The sequence below is a fragment of the Leguminivora glycinivorella genome, chromosome 21, assembly GCF_023078275.1.
Source record: "Leguminivora glycinivorella isolate SPB_JAAS2020 chromosome 21, LegGlyc_1.1, whole genome shotgun sequence".
Taxonomy (NCBI): Eukaryota; Metazoa; Arthropoda; class Insecta; order Lepidoptera; family Tortricidae; genus Leguminivora; species Leguminivora glycinivorella.
This window is the reverse complement of record NC_062991.1, coordinates 3,355,491-3,375,274: the sequence shown is the minus strand read 5'-3', so window position 1 is coordinate 3,375,274 and position 19,784 is coordinate 3,355,491. Positions and strand designations below refer to the sequence as shown.

General features: G+C 37.7%; 1 protein-coding gene across 1 annotated transcript in view; it reads right to left on the bottom strand.

Moving 5' to 3' along the window:
• LOC125237377 (inhibin beta B chain) overlaps positions 1-19,357 on the bottom strand; it is a 29,786-nt gene extending 10,429 nt beyond the window's left edge. Inside the window, exon 1 of the mRNA XM_048144391.1 lies at positions 18,881-19,357. Coding sequence (XP_048000348.1) covers positions 18,881-19,169 — 289 coding nt within the window. The 5' untranslated portion in view covers positions 19,170-19,357. The remainder of the gene's footprint in view (positions 1-18,880) is intronic.
• Positions 19,358-19,784: the final 427 nt, after the last annotated feature.

Sequence of the window (19,784 nt, the reverse complement as noted above, 5' to 3'; positions counted from 1 at the left end):
ACATCAATAAGTATAAATACTGTCTTAAAAATAAGAAACTTAGTTGTAAATAAAACTAGAAAGTCCGTACTAACTTAATATTTCACTCTTGCGATAGTTATGAATGTTATGATTGAAAACAAGCGTACATTAAAAACAAGTACTACAATGTAACGGACATAGTAATACAGCTTTTATGCGTAATTATAGGTGCCTACTCGTATTTTCATATCTGGGTGGCTAGCCGAATGGCACAATCGCTCACGAAACGCTCACGAAACGAAGCGCTAGTAGATATCTATCTCTATCGCGCTTGCGTATTGGCGCGACAGAGCCAGCGGCGTATCGCTTTCGTTTGGCGTCGGAGAAATGCCATTCGGCTACGGGGCCAGTTACGATTTTGTCGTTAAAATCTGCGCCAGCGCACTCACATGATACGCGCATGATCAGTCTTACTTACCTATAAAAAAATTTAACTGACGACCTACCCCAACATAAGACTTATATTGACGGGGATATATAGACCGTGATTACCTTTTTGATTTTATTGAGGTCCCGATATTTCAACGCAGTATCGACCTCAATAAAATCAAACAGGTAATCAATCAATGTATATGTATATATGTACATTTCATAAACACATTATGCTATACACTATTTACGTGAAATTTGTACCATAGTCAAGTAAAGATCACATTTTTAGAGGTATATAAATATTTCGTTGCATTAAAATATGAAAGCTAAACGAGATATAGGCGTGAATAGGTTATCACACACCCACTAGCCACGCCCTAATATCAACGAGGCACACCTTTATTGGGGGCCTTACGTCATGTTAGTAAATTAGTCATTTTGTTGATGTGGAGCATAGAAGAATAAGTAAGGAAAGAATACAAAAGTCTTGGCAAAGAATACCTTTTTGTACCCTTTGGTGTAGAAACTCTAGGTCCATGGGGCCCCAGCGCGAACAAGTTGTTCACAGAAATCGCGAAGCGTCTGGTTGAGGTAACTGGTGACCGAAGAGCTGGCGACTTCCTCGCACAACGTATCAGCATTGCGATACAGCGAGGAAATGTCGCCAGTATCCTTGGTACAATGCCTCAAGGGCCTATTTTAGACATTAGCTAGCTTTTAAGTTTAGTCTTAGTTTCTTATATAATTATGTAAATATGTTCATGGAAATAAAGAGATTAATTTGTTTGATGTTTTAGGAAAGAGTTGTAAGTGTTGTAACTCCATACATCAGTAGTGACATCTAGCGTCATTCATGCGTCAATCACGCGTCAAATAGCTTAAAAGCCCTGGCAGATGCTTCTCTGACACTTTTTTTTTGTCTGAAAGCTGAGTTAGTCAGGAGTGATCTTAGCCATGTTTCATGAAAATCGGTCTACTATGTCGCGGTCGGAGTTGCTGATAGAAGAAACAAGTTCATCTATTTGTATGGCGGCCGAGCGTGTCAGATTTTGTACTGAAGTTATTACTTGCCTGTGATTTTAAATATGTCTGAGGTCCTTAAGTGTTCATAATTTTTGTGTTGTTGCAATTAAATATCACGTAACGAGGCATTTTAACCCCCGACGTAAAAACGAAGGGGTGTTATAAGTTTGACGTGTATGTCTGTGTGTCTGTCTGTCTGTCTGTCTGTTTGTCTGTGTGTGTGTCTGTCTGTGGCATCGTAGCTTCCTAGGATGAACCGATTTAGATTTAGTTTTTTTTTGTCTGAAAGCTGAGTTAGTCGGGAGTGATCTTAGCTATGTTTCATGAAAATCGGTCTACTATGTCGCGGTCGGGGTTGTTGACTTCAAGCTGCGATTAAAGACGGACAGTGGATTTTACCGAGTTCATTTGACACGCTTATAGATACGTTTGCTTTGATCTATGTTACCTGGCACATGTATTAAGGGGGTGCAGGGTTTTATTAACATACGCTTTTCTTCCTCACACCTTATCTATTCACGTGTCTCCAGAGTCCCCAGACACGCACTGGAGGGCTGTCCGATAACGTTTAGCGGGGTCACGGTGCCGGGCCGCGGGCCGCTTTTTATTACCGCGCCCCAATTGTGCTGATACGAGTTCCGCTAAGTATTAAGGATGTACCGACTAGTCGCCGACTAGTCGCCGACTAGTCGGGAAAGCCGACTATCCGGCCACATTTGTAGTCGGCGATTAGTCGGCGACTAGTCGGCAAAAAGGGCCGATTAGTCGGCACTTCATTAGTGATAGAAAAACAGTACAAAATTAAATTACCATCTGAAAATTATGGTTGTATTATGTAACTATTCGTAATTCCTGTTTTTTGTCAAAATAACAAATATCTGTATTTATCAGAAATAAATATCCTACTCGGACCTAGGATTATCAACTTCATAGGCAGGATCACTACCCACTAAGCCAAGCCGGTTGTCAAAAATGGAAAATGTATATATATTGTCATGAACCTTTGAACTTGTAAAAAAATCATGAAAAGCGCGTTTGAAGGACCAAAAATGACATTCAAAATGTGAATTTAGTCGAAAATTATGTTTTGGCCGACTAGCCGACTAGTCGGCCGACTAATCGGCCACCCAAGCGCCGACTAGTCGGTAGTCGGCCTAGTCGGCCAAATCAATAGTCGGTACATCCCTACTAAGTATTATTAGACGCGTTTCTTCGTGTACAAAGGTGCTTTTGGTTGCTCTCAACGTCTTCTGCTTAAAGCTCGACCACAACCCTGAAATTCTTTGCTATTTCGCTTTGTTGTAGAATATATACAGGGTGAAATATATAGGACCAGCCATACTTTGCATAGTTTTTTTTTTTTACTACGTCGGTGGCTAACAAGCATACGGCCCGCCTGATGTAAAGCGGTCACCGCAACCTACGGACGCCTGCAACTCAAATAGTGTCACATGCGCGTTGCCACCCCATTAGAAACTTGTACATTCCCTTTTGCTAGTGGCTTTAGACGTCAAAATTGGTGTGGGCAACCTGTACCTAATTGAAATATTACGATTTTGGTATCTTTCAACCCCTTATTACTAATAGTGGCACTGAAAAGAAGTGGCAGTTTCATGGGCTCTGCCTACCCCTATTGGGAAAACAGGCGTGATAAATCCCATTGGTTGATTGGTAGAGAATGCCTTGAGGCATTAAGTCCGCCATTTGTACCGTATTTTGTTGTGTGATCATCATTTGCATAAGACCATCAGGGGCAGCTCACTCCGCGATTCAATACAAGTACATGTCGGCGGTTCGCGGCCCATTCAGTGGACGACCATCGCGCGGCGCAATAAAATTCAATGTCGGCTGCTCGCGTGCGGTCCGTTTACTGTTAAGGGGCTGACAACACCCAACTGCACAAAATTGAAGTTACTTGCGCAGTTTTTAAAGACAAACTATTAGTTTCAGTAAAGCAAGTAAATTATATTTTCCCCTCACTAGCTCGGAAACACGTGTTTTGTCCTTTAATACCAGCGGGTAAAAACGCATTTTATCCACTAGTGGGTAAAGTAATTTGACCTTTAATAAAGTCAAATTAACTGCTTTAAAATTGATAAAAGTAGGTGAATCTAGTAATAAAGATGATTTACCACCTGTGGAACTACTGGAAGCAGTGATAAACGCATTTTTTGCGTTGTAGTTTCCTCGCTATAGTAAGGGGAAAAGTTTTGTGTTACACTCGGGTGCAAATGTATTTTACTTCTCGTGTGTTAAAAAACTCGCAAGTTCAGGATTCTATTCTCGAACCACTCGCTTCGCTCGTGGTTCAACTATAGAATCCTTTCACTTGCTCGTTTTTCAATTCCACACTCGACGTTAAAATACAACTTTGCCCCCTTGTATAACAAATAACTATTTATTATTCATTACATTTCAACGAACATAGCCGTACTCGATACACGATTTAACGAAATCGGCTCGATAGAAAAAAATTGCAAAGATTGGTCTCGAGTTCGTCATTTAACGGTTCTATGTCGTTCAATAATTCACTTAGTTGTCTTTAATTAAAATTACAATAACAAAAATATACATATCTAAAACACTAACGAAACATATTGCACAAATAATGCATCTTTCTATTTTATTTTAATATTTTTCCGTACTTTTCGTACCTAGCCGCCCTCTTTTAGTGATATCGCGCTCTCACTTACTCCCATGCGAATAGATAGTGTACGCTAGCGTCAAGGTCATTGGTTGTTGTCAGCGTCTTAATGTAGGTAAGAATTTAGAATGGCGGCATTTTGTTAATATTAAAGAAGTGTTCCTTCTGTACTTGTACTATTATTTATATTCTTGCCGGTCCCATAGTGGATACCCCCCTCCCAACTGAGGGGGACTGAAATCTTCTCGAGGCTGAGGCGTAGGGTTAGAGCCGGCGTAGCTTTATTTGACGTTCATATGCGCATTGTAATATGCCTACTTGAAAAATAAATATTTCATTTTCATTTTCATTTTCATTATTCTAAGACTTAAATTTGACCAAACCCACTCAACTTCTGAATGCCTACTGACCACAGTAACTGATAAAGATCTTATCAACATGGGTCGCTGGCTTTACTTTAAACTAACATGGTATTGATAAGTTTGATAAAAGGCACACGACCGAACCAGCGTGATAATACAATCTGTACTGCTACCATGAGTTGACATTTACCATTTACGCTTGCGACTTCGTGAAATCAAATCGATCAGAGTCCGTCTTGCGCGTACTGAAGTAGCGAATGTAGCGATACAACGAAATGCTGCCAGCATCCTTGGTATAGTCAAGTGACAGAACACAATGCTTTACAAATGCTTTTATTCTTTGAATGATTTTATGCACTATTCTGATAATATAAATGTATGAATTTAAATTAATTTTGGAATGCTATTTTAATGCTATTATTTAATGTTTTTCTTTTTGTAATTTCATTTTGACCTTTCTTATTAAATGCGATTGTGTATTATTATTTATTAAATGTAATTATTGTTAGTTAAATGTGTTTATAATGTATTTATATTGAAATCTGAATTGCGTGTGATTATGTGCAATCTTTATATTTTAGTTTTAAGTTAATTTGCATGCCATATTTGTTTTGGCTAAGCATGTGATACAATTTAATTAGTAATTACTTTAAACATCTGTATGCAATTACCATGTTTAAGCAAATAAATATTTTCTTTCTTTCTTTCACAGTCAACCAATTGGAACACTAGGCCACTTTACGCCCATGTCAAAATGACAAGCAGTAAGAGATTTCTTAAAATCTAATTTATAACGTCACTATGACATAGTTCTACAGTGCCCTAGGCCACTTGGTTAACTACCTTTTCACAGTAAACGCCAAAGTGACTTCTATAGCAAATGAAGTACGTTGTCAAGAAGACAGGGTTCTAAGTGTATAGGGTAGTAGTAGAACGTAGTCACCACAGTCACAGTATAATAAAGAGTACTATCGTACAGTATGGCCACTCCCGCTCCCCTCTATAAGCGCTGCCCACCCCCTCTCGGTTACCTCACTGTTACCGCCTGTCAAAAATGCGAACAGTCAATCTGTCATATTTCACTCATAGGTACAAGCATGGTACGCGTTCACGTACACGAGCTTAGAATGTGTGCTAGGAACGCGCCTCTTTCAAATATTTGATCGTCAGTGTCCGAGGTGTGACGTAGTGATTATATTCTCTTTGGGTAATAGCAAAGACCTATATAACTCCATCTAGACGGATAAAGTCTAAGAAAAAAACGTACCTCAGTACCATATAGATAAAGCAGTGGTGACCTAGATGGCGTTACACCTTTGGGGTAGGCTCAGCTAGATGGCGCTAATATTAAAATTTGACATTTTAAAACATATCAAGCTCAGAATATGGGCCAAATTGTCAAAACTGAGGTTCAAAAGTTTTAAGGCTGTGTCGAGAGATGGCAGTCTATGCACTGTGATTACACATTTTGCTTTGACAGTAACGCTCTTTAATACTCGATCCTCTTTGGTAATAGTAACCTAGACCTAGACCTAGCGGTAAAGGTCTTACCTAGTGTCATCTCATTTATTTAAAACTAGCTTTGGCCAGCGGCTTCGCTCGCGTTAAATTCGAATATTGCGGAATGCTCCATACAAACTTCTACCCCCCCCCCTCCTCCCCCATTTTAGGGAAGAGGGGGCTTAGAAAGAGACAAAAATTACCCTATGTCACTTTCCATCCCTTCAACTATCTGCACTTAAATAATCCGTTTTTCCGTGGAAAGGACAAACAAACAGACACAGACACTTTCCTATTTATAATATTAAGTATGGATACATGAATCTCGGCTTTCGTAAAACTAGTGCCTACGCTAAATCTTGGGATTACTTGTCAAAGCGGACCCCAGGCTACCATGAGCCGTGGCAAATGCCGGGATAACGGAAGAAGGATGATGACTCGAATCACTTGTGTTGTGAATTAAATAAGTGTTACAATTATAAAAAAAAAATATTTAATTGCTATTAAATTTTTCTGCTAATTGAAAAGTGTTAGATCTACTTATATTTATTTAGTGGCATTTTCCATGTGTGTTATTAATGTTGATAGCACGAATCAGCCTCATATCACGGAAGTTTATAGTTTATACAAATTAAACTAAATATTTATAAAAGTGTGAATCTAAACGAAAAAAAAGTTGATATAAAGCCTGTCAGCGTCATACGTGTGACTTCGAGAGATGACCTATATAAGATATATTATATAACATAATGCAAATCTTTTTTGTGTGGTGCCTATCTCAGTTTACGGTATGATAATTAAACAATACATACAATGTACATACATATTGTACGATTATTACATGACTGATACGATCGTATATAATTTTATGAAACAGGCGTTTAAAGGAGCTCAAAAAAGACGAGTGGCGTGGGTAAACGCCACGAGTGTTTTTTGACTCAGTTAAACACCGTTGCATATAATAGTTTTTCTACGACCATGCACATAGTTTTTAATAGTTTTCTGAATAACTTTCGTGAAAATTCACACTGTTTCCTGTATTTTGACGCAAAGGTTTGGACTGTCAGCTCAACTGCCCAAAGCCTTCCCGCGCACGCGCGTAGTACCGTTATAACAATGTGTTGCCATGGTCACAGAGCCAAACAATGCGTTTTCAGTTTTTTCGATACAGCGCGCATGCGCGGAAAGGCGACGGACGCTGGCTTTGGGAAATACAAATACAAAATACAAAATAGAAAAATTGTATAATGGTTACTTACGCAACTATGGGAACAAATCAAATTATTTTAACAAATATTTTGATTTGTGTTTTTTATGTAGTCACACTACTATATATAAATTAAAAATCGAAATAAGATGATATACATACAATCATACAATCACGCCTGTATCCCATAAAGGGGTAGGTAGAGCACATGAAACTACTAAAGCTTTAGTGCCACTCTTGACAAGTAAGGGGTTGAAAGAAAATGAAACTGTTTGCACCTGTGTGGTGACGGGTTAAGAATTTCACCACCCCCTTTCTTCCCGTGGGTGTCGTAGAAGGCGACTGTGGGATATGGGTTAAATTGTGGCGTAGGCGAGAGGCTGGCAACCTGTCACTGCAATAAGATGATATATTAAAGAAAAAATGACGGACACCACCTGCGAAGGCCGGAATCGGAAGGTTAGCCCGATTGCTAAAGACGCCGGTTCGAATCCGACCTTCGCCACTGGTGGTGTCCGTAATTTTTAAATAATCTGTGTCGGACCGTTTAGTTTTTTTTTTTGGCTAATTGTTACCAATTTTGAATACCACACCTTTTTTTGCATCATAATCAATAAGGCCGCTTTTAAAAAAATTTAATGGGGCTCTAGCGTCTTTAAAAATAAGAATATCAAAAAAATCAAAACGGTCCGACACAGATAAAAATAATAATAATCTGTGTTGAAAAAAAAAATCATTGCTATATCTTCAAAAACCAGGGAGGATAGTCAAGTCGAGAGCGTTTGTATGGAGAATTGACCCCTCCTGTATCGTCTTAAGTCCCGTTTGCAATTTTAAATAAATTTAATTTGTTTGTTGCCCCTAACCTATAATGAGTCCGAGGATATGCTACCCTAAGTGCGTTTTCACATTATCCGATCCGATATCGGATGTCGGACCGATATCCCATACATTACAGGCGCCATCTTGGATTTTTTCTATTGAAATCCTTCCGACATCCGATATCGGATCGGATAATGTGAAAACGGTCTAATGGGTAATGTTTTTGGTATTTCGATGTCTCCAAGGTACTAAAAAAGTTTGTCAAAAATGCCCTTTTTCTCGCACCCTGAATGTTTTTTCCAAAATCTGTAAATGCCATTTTTCATCAATTTGAAATTGATTGATGGTCCCCTTAGACTATTTTCATGTAGGACTACGGGATCTTATACCGGCCTTACTGACCCGCTATCAAAATACACCCTGTATAAGTCCTCATAGTAAAAATTAAAGAAATTTGAATGCACTTTTACTAAGTTTTGAAAATAAAATAAAGTCTTCTTTCAGCAAAATATGCTATCTACGATATTTAAGGTACTTCCCCTCCATGTGGCATCGCCGTGGGACACCCTGTATATCTCTCCTTTTGTTCAAGTAAATGATTAAGAAATATGTGTCTGTAATATTATATTATGATTATCTAATGACTTAATTATGTATTTATGTGTCATCACAGACCTAAGTAATATAGATATTGTTATAGATATGTAATTAGTTTTAATTGCTACCATGTGCAAATATTATCATAAATATAATATAGTATCTCTACCGGTTTAATTATATCTTAGTAGTAGTTTTTTTTTTCAAGATTTTTTTTTTAAAGTTATGTACAGATTAGCGTTGAAAAAACCGGAAAAAATCAAATGTTTTTTTCAGGAGTTTATGAAATTTTCGTTTTTTTCGGTTTTTTTCGGGTTTTTTAGGAAAAAAACGAGCACATTATTAAAATAAGTATTTATTTAGTCACTCAAATCACTGTCACTCTCATCATATACTTGTTATTTCTTCTTCCATGTGGTCGGTGTAGTCCGTTTGTAGGTGCAAATTCGCCCGAATAAAGATTAATTTATCCCATCAAAAACGTAAATGTGAAATGAGAGCCAAGTTCAATAATATGATAAATGCCTTGGTTGTTCACTTCGACGACTTTTTTCGTCGAAGTGAACAACCACTAGAGAACGCTTATTAATTAATATGTCTATCTCGCATGTCTCAATATATGAGCCAAATTTGACACGTTTATGTAAAATAGTTTTTGAGTTATGAGGGGGTCAAAAGTGGCTCCAAATGGTTCGTGTAATATAACACACGGTGCTGCTCGCCAGTTCTGTTACTTGAACTTGGCTTGACACGCTACCGCTTGTCTAGATTAAGACGCTTTGGCAATAGCCGATTTCTGTCTCTGGTGTCCGTCCAAACAATGACCAATTTCTCTCAGCTGCGGCGGACGATGGAGGAATACTGAGCAATCTAACCGCAATATTTGACAGCAGTTTGGTAGAACATAACCCTTTCCACCAACTCAGTGGGGTTATGTTCATGACAGGCCACCAAATAACTTCATTTGCCCAAAAGCCTTCTTTTGCTCTCTGCATACTCGGCGAATTCAGCCATCAAATACCCGTCAGTAGTAAAAAGCAATGTGTAAAGGTTTCAAAACCTTTAAAAAGTCAAGTAAAGCATAGTTAACATAGTATTGGCACGCGTTTAGCGACGAATAAAAAAAAATATATTTAAAAATTAAAAAAAAACTGATAATGACATCTTAATTTTAATACGTTGATAACTCTATATTAGAAATTTGGTTGATCTAACTTTTTGCGTTTGTAAGTTATTGATGATGGACGTTGACCGGCGAAAATGCACTGTGAACAAATACGTGAAAAATCCCCTTGGTCTGGGTCAATGATTGCTAAATTGTTGAATTTCCAAAAACTACTAGGCAATAATTATTGCCCAAATCATTATTTCATTAAAGGACAATCAAATAATAGTGGCAAAATAATTCAAAATATCCACTCCTTGCGGTCCACACGGAATCAACAGACAAAAAAGATGGATGAAAATCTTGTTCAGAGGATGATGAATACTATTTTCAGAAAAGTCCGTAATTTTGTGCATAAACATACTGAATGATTGAAATATATGTGACACGCTATAAATTAATAAACGATCTTTTATATTCTGCAATAAAAAATATTGTTTACTTTTTTCTTTTCATTTAAAAATTAAATTCCTCCCATCGCGTACCAATTCTAAATTAACTATGCTTTAAATACTTTTTAACTGAAATTTTTAAATTGAAAACTGCATTCGGTTTTTTTCAATTCGTTTTTTTCGGTTTAAATCGTTTTTTTCCGAAAAATACGAGCCGAAAGTTTCGCGGTTTCTTTCTATAAATTTCTGAAAAAAACAAGTGAAATGGAAAAAAACCGGGAATTTTCCGGCTTTTTTCATCGCTAGTACAGATGTAGTGCGAAAAGATTTGCCTTCGAATTGTTACGGAAACGTACGAACGTGTCATGCAATTTAGTCAGTGTCAATACAAAATGTATATGACTGAACTAGCATGACAAATACGAACGTTTCCGAAGGACCCTTTTCGCAATACATCTGTATATCTTAGTAGCATATATAACTCCGTATAGACAGATAAAGTCTAAGAAAAAAACGTACCTCAGTACCATATAGAAAAAGGTACGGTGGGCTAGATGGCATTACACCTTTGGGGTACGCTCAGCGAGGATTTACTGGTGAAACCCGATAAGTTGAGCAAAGTGGTTTTTGAAATTCGAACTAAGTACGTGCAATTTCCGCAATGTTGTTATTTCAAGGACAAATTACATATCTCGATTTATCGGGTTTCACCAGTAAACCTAGCTACGAGTAGATGGCGCTAATATCAATATTTGACATTTTAACACATAGCAAGCTAAGAATATGGACCAAATTGTCAAAACTGAGGTTCAAAAGTTTTTCCTGTGTCAAGCGATGGCAGTCTAATGCACTGTGATTACACATTTTATTTCGACAGTAACTCTCTATAATACTCGATCCTCTTTGCTTAGTAGGTAGTAATTGGTTAAATTAAACATTATCTTAAATTAAATAGTGCCACGCACGTGATAAAAATCAGCTGAATTGAAAATTATAACGTCAACTACAAACTGCTAAGTTTTAAAAGACTGGTACAAAGTCCATTTAAAATCTCATTGAGTAATATAGGAATAGAAAAAATTGCCATCAAAGCATAACAATCGTTTAAATATTGAAGCATTAGGTCCAAGGTTCAGAAAGTAGCTTATGATAAAATGAAATGTGTTACATCATTTATAGTGCCATTAGCGAAGACGCGTACTGTATGTATTATTAATATTTCTCAGTATTTATTTTGTTTCTTAGGCTAGGCTGTTTATAATATTAATATAAAAGTAAAATACAAAAACACATACAAAAAAAATATAAAAAACATATAAACACATTATAAAAAACCTAACCTAGGGTGCCGCCAGCAGCGGGGCAGGGCCCAAGCTGCCGGTGGTTAGGGCTGCAGAGAGAGGAACCGTCGGACTATCCGCGCTGTGTCCAAGATCACCGCCTTCTGCATCTGGCCCTTGATCCAGCCACCTAGCGAGAGTCTCTTAAGATGTTGGTCGAGACTCTTCGCTATGAGACCGTTCGCTGAAACGACTATCGGAACAATGATCGTTGATTCAACATCCCACATGGCGGTTATCTCACGTATTTATTATATATTATTATTAAATATGTATGTATTATTAAATAGACTAAGAACCCAAGCTACGTAACCGAATGGCACAAACGCTCACGAAACGAAACGCTCGTAGATATCTATCTCTATCGCTCTTGCGTATTGGCGCGACAGAGCCAGACTACCTTTCGCGGCGTTTCGTTTTCGTTTCGCGTCGCAGAAATGCCATTCGGCTACACCAGAGCCGCCAGACATTCCTCATTTTCTCAAGGATAAAACTTGGGATAATGTAGAATTCGTATACCCTATTACCTAGATCGGCCCGTCGGCCATTTTTTTGCTATAAAGTTTTTTTTAAACACTAGCTATGCTTAAATTCTCAAGGCTGAATTTTATGTGTTTAACATAATTATTATAAATTCATAGTTGTAATATATCTTATTTAATTTTTAGAATATTCATAGTAAATCAATTTATTTATTTATTTTTTTATTTTTTTTTATTTTATTTCTTAAGAAACAAACAGTCTCATATTATGACAATTATTACAGTGTAAATTACTAATATTGTAGACTTACAGTTTCCTTAATTTAAATTTATTTGTGTCCCTTTGTTAAAAAAAACACCACCCCATTCCTCCCGAGGATATTGTAGATGTCGACTGTGTGGGCTCCATTGTAGTGTAGTCGATAGCAACTTGTCACTGCATTATCTCAATTTCGTTATCATTCAACCTTTTTATATGTGAATAAACGTGAGTTTCATATGCTCTGCATAGCCCGTTTAGGAAGAAATACAGCTGCAGGCATGATTCCATATATCACGTTTATACTTATGTCTGCCTGTCTGTGTGTATGCCTGTGTGGTGACGGGTTAAGAATCTCAACACCCCTTTTCTTCCCGTGGGTGTCGTAGAAGGCGACTGTGGGATATGGGTTAAATTGTGGCGTAGGCTGGCAACCTGTCACTGCAATGTCACAGTTTCGTTTTCTTTCAACCCCTTATTTGCCAAGAGTGGCACTGAAGCTTTAGTAGTTTAATGTGTTCTGCCTACCCCTTTGTGGGCGTGATTGTATGTATGTATGTACGTTTATATGTACGTATTAGAAGAAAGAAAGAAAGAAAGAAAAGACGTTGATTAGCACAAAATACACATACTTATAACTAGCTTAATCTAATAATTGTACATAATAGTGGATTGCGCTAAAAGGTCAACTGGGTGTCTCGACGTGAGCCACATGGCCCACTCCGCGACGCTGATTTTCAGTAAGGACCAGCGGGCCGATTTTTGAGTCTCACGCGTTCGAATTCAGAAAATTGTCACTGAAAATAATAGGCAAGTCACCGTTTTCAACCGGAATTTTAGTGACAGTGAGACTCAAAAATCGGCCCCCAGGTCCCGTAGCCGAATGGCATTTCTGCGACGCGAAACGTAATCGAAACGCCGCGAAAGGTAGTCTAGCTCTGTCGCGCCAATACGCAAGAGCGTTTGTGCATTTGGCTACGCACACAGGAGTTGGACTAGGTGGCACTCAGTAAATGGACTATACACACATTCACAGTATTTGTGACAATCCTCTTGCAATAACCTAGCTAAAACCAATTCTCACATTCACCGAGTTGAATAATCTCCACGACGACTGATAACTTGTTTATTTTCTTTTAATTAATCGCTTTATCTCCTGACCCCGCCATTTTCCGTGAGAACGACACTTACTACGTAAATGAGCAATTATCAAAAAGATTGTACCTACATTTGGATCACGCCTTCCATATTTAAAAATAAATGGTAGTATCCTACCATCCTATCGTAGAGTATAGAGATGGGCCGAATATTCGGTAAATATTCGGTATTCGGCATATTCGGCAAGTTTTTCAATGTTCGTATTCGGCCAAATAGTTCGGTTATATTGCCGAATATTTACCGAATAAACAAAGTAAATAATAGCATAAGTTTTTTCGTAATTCATCGGATAATGACATCCTATTTCAGCATTCTAAGAAACCACCTAACGGATTTAAAAATGCGTTAAAATATAAGTACCTACAATAATTAATTACATACAAACACGCCTGTATCCCATAAAGGGGTAGGCAGGACATTAATTAATTATGTTAAAAATTTAAATAACATAGCTTAAGATACAAACCCAAATTTTTCTTATGCACTAAATTATAGGAACATAAGAGCCTTAGTACCCATTACTTACCAATCATTGAAAAGTTTTTAACTCTAAGTCAGGATTTAAAATATGGCGGAACCGAATATTCGGCCGAATGTTCGGTTCGGTAACAACTGAACCGAATGTTTGGCCCAAATATTGGTATTCGGCAAAGTCCGTATTCGGCCCATCTCTAGTAGAGTACTTACATGATTGCTAAGCAAGATCTCCCAAATTTCCCAAAATGTCGCAGTAAGCTTGTATGAAACTTTCCTATTTTGTTACCGAAGAGGTACAGAAATCTGGTAGGTAACAAAAAAGAAAGTTTCATACAAACTTCCTGGGATATTTTGGGAAATCTTGTAGATCATGCACCATGTATTTTACCGCCCTAGATTTTTTTCACAATATCGAATAGGTCTACATGTATATTATGTACAGACATTTTGAGAATTGGTCAAATAAAATTAGACTTTCGTAGGACCTATATCTATTAAGGATTATATTTTTAATGAATGTTAAAGTTCAAAGATCATTTAACACGCGCATAGAACATGATAAAATAATTGGGATCATTTTTACTCTGAGATAATAATAAGTTTGTGTTTTGAGTGATTAAGAAATAGACGTAGGCGCCACTTTATGTAAACATAATTAAGTTTATCTGAGTAAATAGTCATTTTCTCACGGTGATGTATATTTAAGACGGTAGGTAATATCCATACTAATATTAATCATTTCAGCCGTTAATCGCCCACAGCTGAGCATAGGCCTCCCTTCATGTACGCCACTTATCCCGGTCCTGGGCTAATCCCCGCAGTTCTTCGAATATCGGCCACATACTGATATTATAAATGGGAGGTGTGTATTGTTTGTTTATTCGTCTTTCACGGCAAAACGGAGTGACGAATTGACGTGATTTTTTAAGTGATGATAGTTGAAGAGATGGAGAATGACATAGGCTACGTTTTGTCTCTTTCTAACTCCCTACTTCCCTAAAATGAAGGGTGGAAGTTTGTTTGGAGCATTCCGCAAAAGCTAGTAATATAATAAATGGGAAAGTGTGTGTATCTGTTTGTTTGTCCGTCTTTCACGGCAAAACGGAGCGACGAATTTACGTGATTTTTTAGTGGAGATAGTTGAAGGGATGGAGAGTGACATAGGCTACTTTTTGTATCTTTCTGACTCCTGAAATCCCTAAAATGGGGGGTGGAAGTCAGCATTCCGCAATTTTCTAATTTAGGCAAAATCTAGTATAAAGCAATGTATCAAAATCTGTAACATTTAATAGCAATAAAGAAAATCTGTAAATCTTATCAGGCCCCGTAGCCGAATGGCATTTCTACGGCGCGAAACGAAAACGAAACGCCGCTAAAGGTAGTCTGGCTCTGTCGCGCCAGTATGCAAAAGCGATAGAGATAGATATATAATTACAATAAACTAAAGTAAAGTAAATGGCAACGTTTGTGCATTCGGCTACGCGCGCAGATAATGCTATCCTACAAATTATAATCTATAGGCATATTTGTCTTGATAATATTACTTATATGTAAAAAATGAATAATATATGTCATACACGGATATGAGTAACCGGATATTATCCGCGTATTATGTCACCTTTAGATTTAATCTAATTAGTAATTAGATTAATTTTAATTAATAAAATGATATGAAAAGAACGAAGGGTAAAGTGCCAAAATAGGTATCGTGATCTTCCGTAAGATTAAGCCTGCTGGGATTATGATAATCCTGATAATACAAACCTTGAAAACTTATATAATTAAATTTCCATACATTAAATGGGCCAATTTTTTCAAAGTTGTCCCCCACTTTTCTTGGATTACAATTTTTTTTATGTGGTTTACACTCAGAATCATTTTTTTTCCTATCAGAATCGAAAGGCCTCGCGATTCTGAGCATGTCCTCGCGATTCTGAGCACGAAGCCACAGAATATATAATAGACGAAGCGCGTAAAAAATATCCACGTTACAAAAAAAGTGGGTGGGAAAACTTTGAAAAAAATGGCCCAAATGTAACGAAAATGTAGGTATGTAGGTAATTTTTTGGCTCAGTAATAATCGTTTGGGGCCGTTCATTTTCTTCATACAATAAATGTAATTTTCTGAGACGTTTGAGTAACTAATTTAGGGTCTATTTATACGGTTCGTAAACTTTCATACGATTTTTTATTACCGTCAGAATCAAAAACAGTTTTGTATTAATTCACGGTTGATAAAAAAAAGGTCAATGAAAATTCATTAGACTTATATTGACCGGATATAGACCGTAATCATGATGCGTGCAACTGCGTCGAAATATCGGGAGCTCGACAAAAATCAAAAAGGCAATCACGGTCTATATCCCGGTCAATATAAGTCTGAAGGTCAGCATCAAAAGTAGTGGATCAAACAACGCTTCAAAAGTAAGTACTATTCTGTAATCGTTAAACAAAAAGAGATTTTTGTCTACACAAGTACACATGGAGGAATAATTAAACATTAAGAGGGCCCCCGCTCTGAATCGTTTTTGGTGCAAAAGTTATCCATAGCCATCCAAAGGGGTAACGCCATAAGTATTATGGGTACTTTTGCGCCAGAAACGATAAGGAGCGGGGTTTAATAGTTAATTTATTTGTAAATATTTATTTTAAGTTACCTTTTATTAAAATGTTGTAGTTTCTTGGAATAAATTTCGCGAATAATATTAAAAACAAAACATTTGATACTTAATTTTCGAGTTAAATGTAGGTGAGAGGCTGACAATCTGTTACTGCAATGTCACAATTTTCGTTTTCTTGCAACCCCTTAATTTTCCAAGAGTGGCATTGATACTTGAATAGTTTCATGTGCTCTGCCTACCCTTTTATGGGATACAGGCTGCGTGATTGTATGTATGATGTTTCTTAACAAAAACAGTATGGCACGCTTGTACAGTGGTTACTTATGGAGCTCAAGTTAATAATGTAAAACATGATATAAATCGATCAGTTGAAAATTGCCCCCAAGTTGAAATGGCCCCGCTGTACCTTACGCCCTTATGACTGATGGGAAAAAGCAGGTCGATTGGATAAAAAATATACGATTGAACTAACGACTATTTAATACGGGAGCACGTTAATACACATTAAAAATATATATATATAATTGGTAGGCATCATCAGTGTAGTTGTGCAATTCCCGTTAAGTTTGTACATTTGGATCACGTCTCCGATTTGGATAAAAATTGGTAGGCTGATAGAGTCCGTGATGCTGAGCAAGATCCACTAGGTTTCCCAAAATGTCCTATGTAGTTTGTATGAAACCTCCCTTTTTTGTTACCAGATTTCTATACATTTTCGGTAACAAAAAAGGAATGTTTCATACAATCAACCTAGGACATTTTGGGAAACCTAGTGGATCTTGCTCAGCATCATGCATCAATTTTTATCCAAATTGGAGACGTGATCCAAATGTACAAACTAAACGGGAATTGCTGAGTTATGATAGTATACAGAGTGGGGCCTGTAACAAAGGCGAAGAATTGAACTGTAGGCTATTCTCCTTATACTGATCAACATTTGTTCAGTGACTTTTAAAAATTATGAAGTCTTTAAATTTTTAATTTTTCATACAAAATAAATATTAGCTTCAATGTACGCCATTATTGTTGTCATTGACGTTGTCTGTCACACTTTAGACTTAACAAAATTCGCAATAGGTACATTACCTCTTAGAAAAAACTTTCAAGGGTGATAAAAATCAAAATACAAGTTATTTTTAAAAGTCGCCGAACAAATGTTGATCAGTATAAAGAGAATAGCCTAGAGTTCAATTCTTCGCCTTTGTTACAGGCCCCACTCTGTATAATAGGTTTCGCTAAAAAACTGAGGTATGATTCTTAGTATGAAGTTTGTAACTCCTATAATATATGTATATCCTCCTTGGATTGAACAGTAGATTAAAGTTTCACTAACAACACAAAGGTAAAGTTTACAAACAAATAAGCAATGCGCTTGCGACCTTCGTACCTGTTTGTTGAAAGGCTTTTCACCCCTTTATTTACTTACTTTCACCCTTATCAGTATTATAATTAACTAGCTATTATAATATATTATTGCATCTTAGTAGATACCTATATGCATTAAATTTCTTGGGAGAAACATGTCGCTAGGGAACTGTGAAAATAAAATATTCGTATTTGGCTCTAAGCTATTGTCGCGAATAAAAAAGTCAGGAATGAAGGAATCAAAAAGTATCTGTATGTTACCCTATACTTTTCACGTAGATAATACACATACATACATGCATACATACAATCACGCCTGTATCCCATAAAGGGGTAGGCAGAGCACATCGAAACTAGTAACTTAAGTGCCACTCTTGGCTAAATACGGGTTGAGGAAAGTGAAACTGTGACATTGCAGTGACAGGTTGCCAGCCTCTCGCCTACGCCACAATTTAACCCATATCCCACAGTCGCCTTCTACGACACCCACGGGAAGAATGGAGACGTAGATAATTAGGTACATAATACATATATCGATAGTTCGCAATTTCAAGTTCTACATGCGGCACTATTCGAACTTAACATAAGTCCAAAATTTGCTCTAAATACGATGTCAATGAGGAAAGTGACATTACTTCACACTAAGACTCTCGTTTAGACATTTACGTATCCGATAGTCTGATAGACTAACAATTAACAAAGAGTTTGAAAAGTTGAGTTGAGTTGACGGTTTTCTGTGTAAAGTCACCTACAAGACTGAGCCGGAAATTTCAGCGCATTTTTTTTGACTAATTGTCCACACAGTCATGCTTTTGACCAGAGGGCCGATTTTTGAATCTCGGCCATTCGATTTCGTGAAATTCGTTCAATAATATCTCCACTACTAGCGATTTAAATTCTATTAACAGAATCGAAAACGAGTGGTCATTACCACTAGTTTTAAAATTACTAGCCGTCCTTTTTCAAAAATAGCATTACGTCGTTTTCCACAGACTTTCGAACAGCGAATTCGTGCGTCTCAAATTCAAAAATCTATCTCCATTACCCGGTCGAATCATAAAGTAAAATCTTACCTTCAACAGGAAATATGATCTTCTGTTCCGTTCGTCCATAATAATCATCAAACTCAGGTGGCTTATCCGTGCCCTGGCTCAGAGTCTGCCCTTGCGCCACCGGCATAGGCAAGCTGTTCACCGGCACAGCCACCGACGGCTTCTTGCTTAACCGCAACTTCTTCAGAATCTGTCTCTTAACAAACTCCAACCGCACATCTGTGAGGTCGACGTCGCTCGCGCAGTTTGCGCAGAAGGCGTCCGTCAGGTTCAACGCACTGAGAGCACACACTAACACGAGGATACGCATCGCGGCGTTGCGCGTGCGCGCTGGCGAGATGCGCGGAGGTCTGCGCGCGAGTGGCGGGCCGGCGGCGCGCGCGCATATATACCCGGATGTTTGGGGGTCCAAGGCCGTGGTAAGGGGTGATGACGGCGTGTGGACTTTGGGGTGGGTTAGATTTATGACTCTAAGGGCCAGTTGCACCAACCACTTAACTCAGGGTTAGTGGGCTGTCATCTGTCAAATTCCATATAAAATGGTGGGTTAACCCCCACCTGCTGCCTGCTGAGCCGCGGTCCTAGGTTCAAATCCCGGAAAGGGCATCTATTTGTGTGATGAGCACAGATATTTCCTGAGTCATGGATGTTTTCTATGTATGTAAGTATGTATTTATCTATTTACGTATGTACCTATATCGTCGCTTAGCACCCATAGTACAAGCTTTGCTTAGTTTGGGGCTAATATGATCTGTGTACGGTGTCCCCATGAACTATTTATTTTAACCCTCGGGGTGCCCCCCATTTTCGTTGGTTCAAGTGGCCCTAAGGGCCAGTTGCATCAACCACATTTGACGAACACATCATCCTCACGCAGACGTCTATGGAACTTCCCATACAATAAAATTTAACGAACGCTTTAACG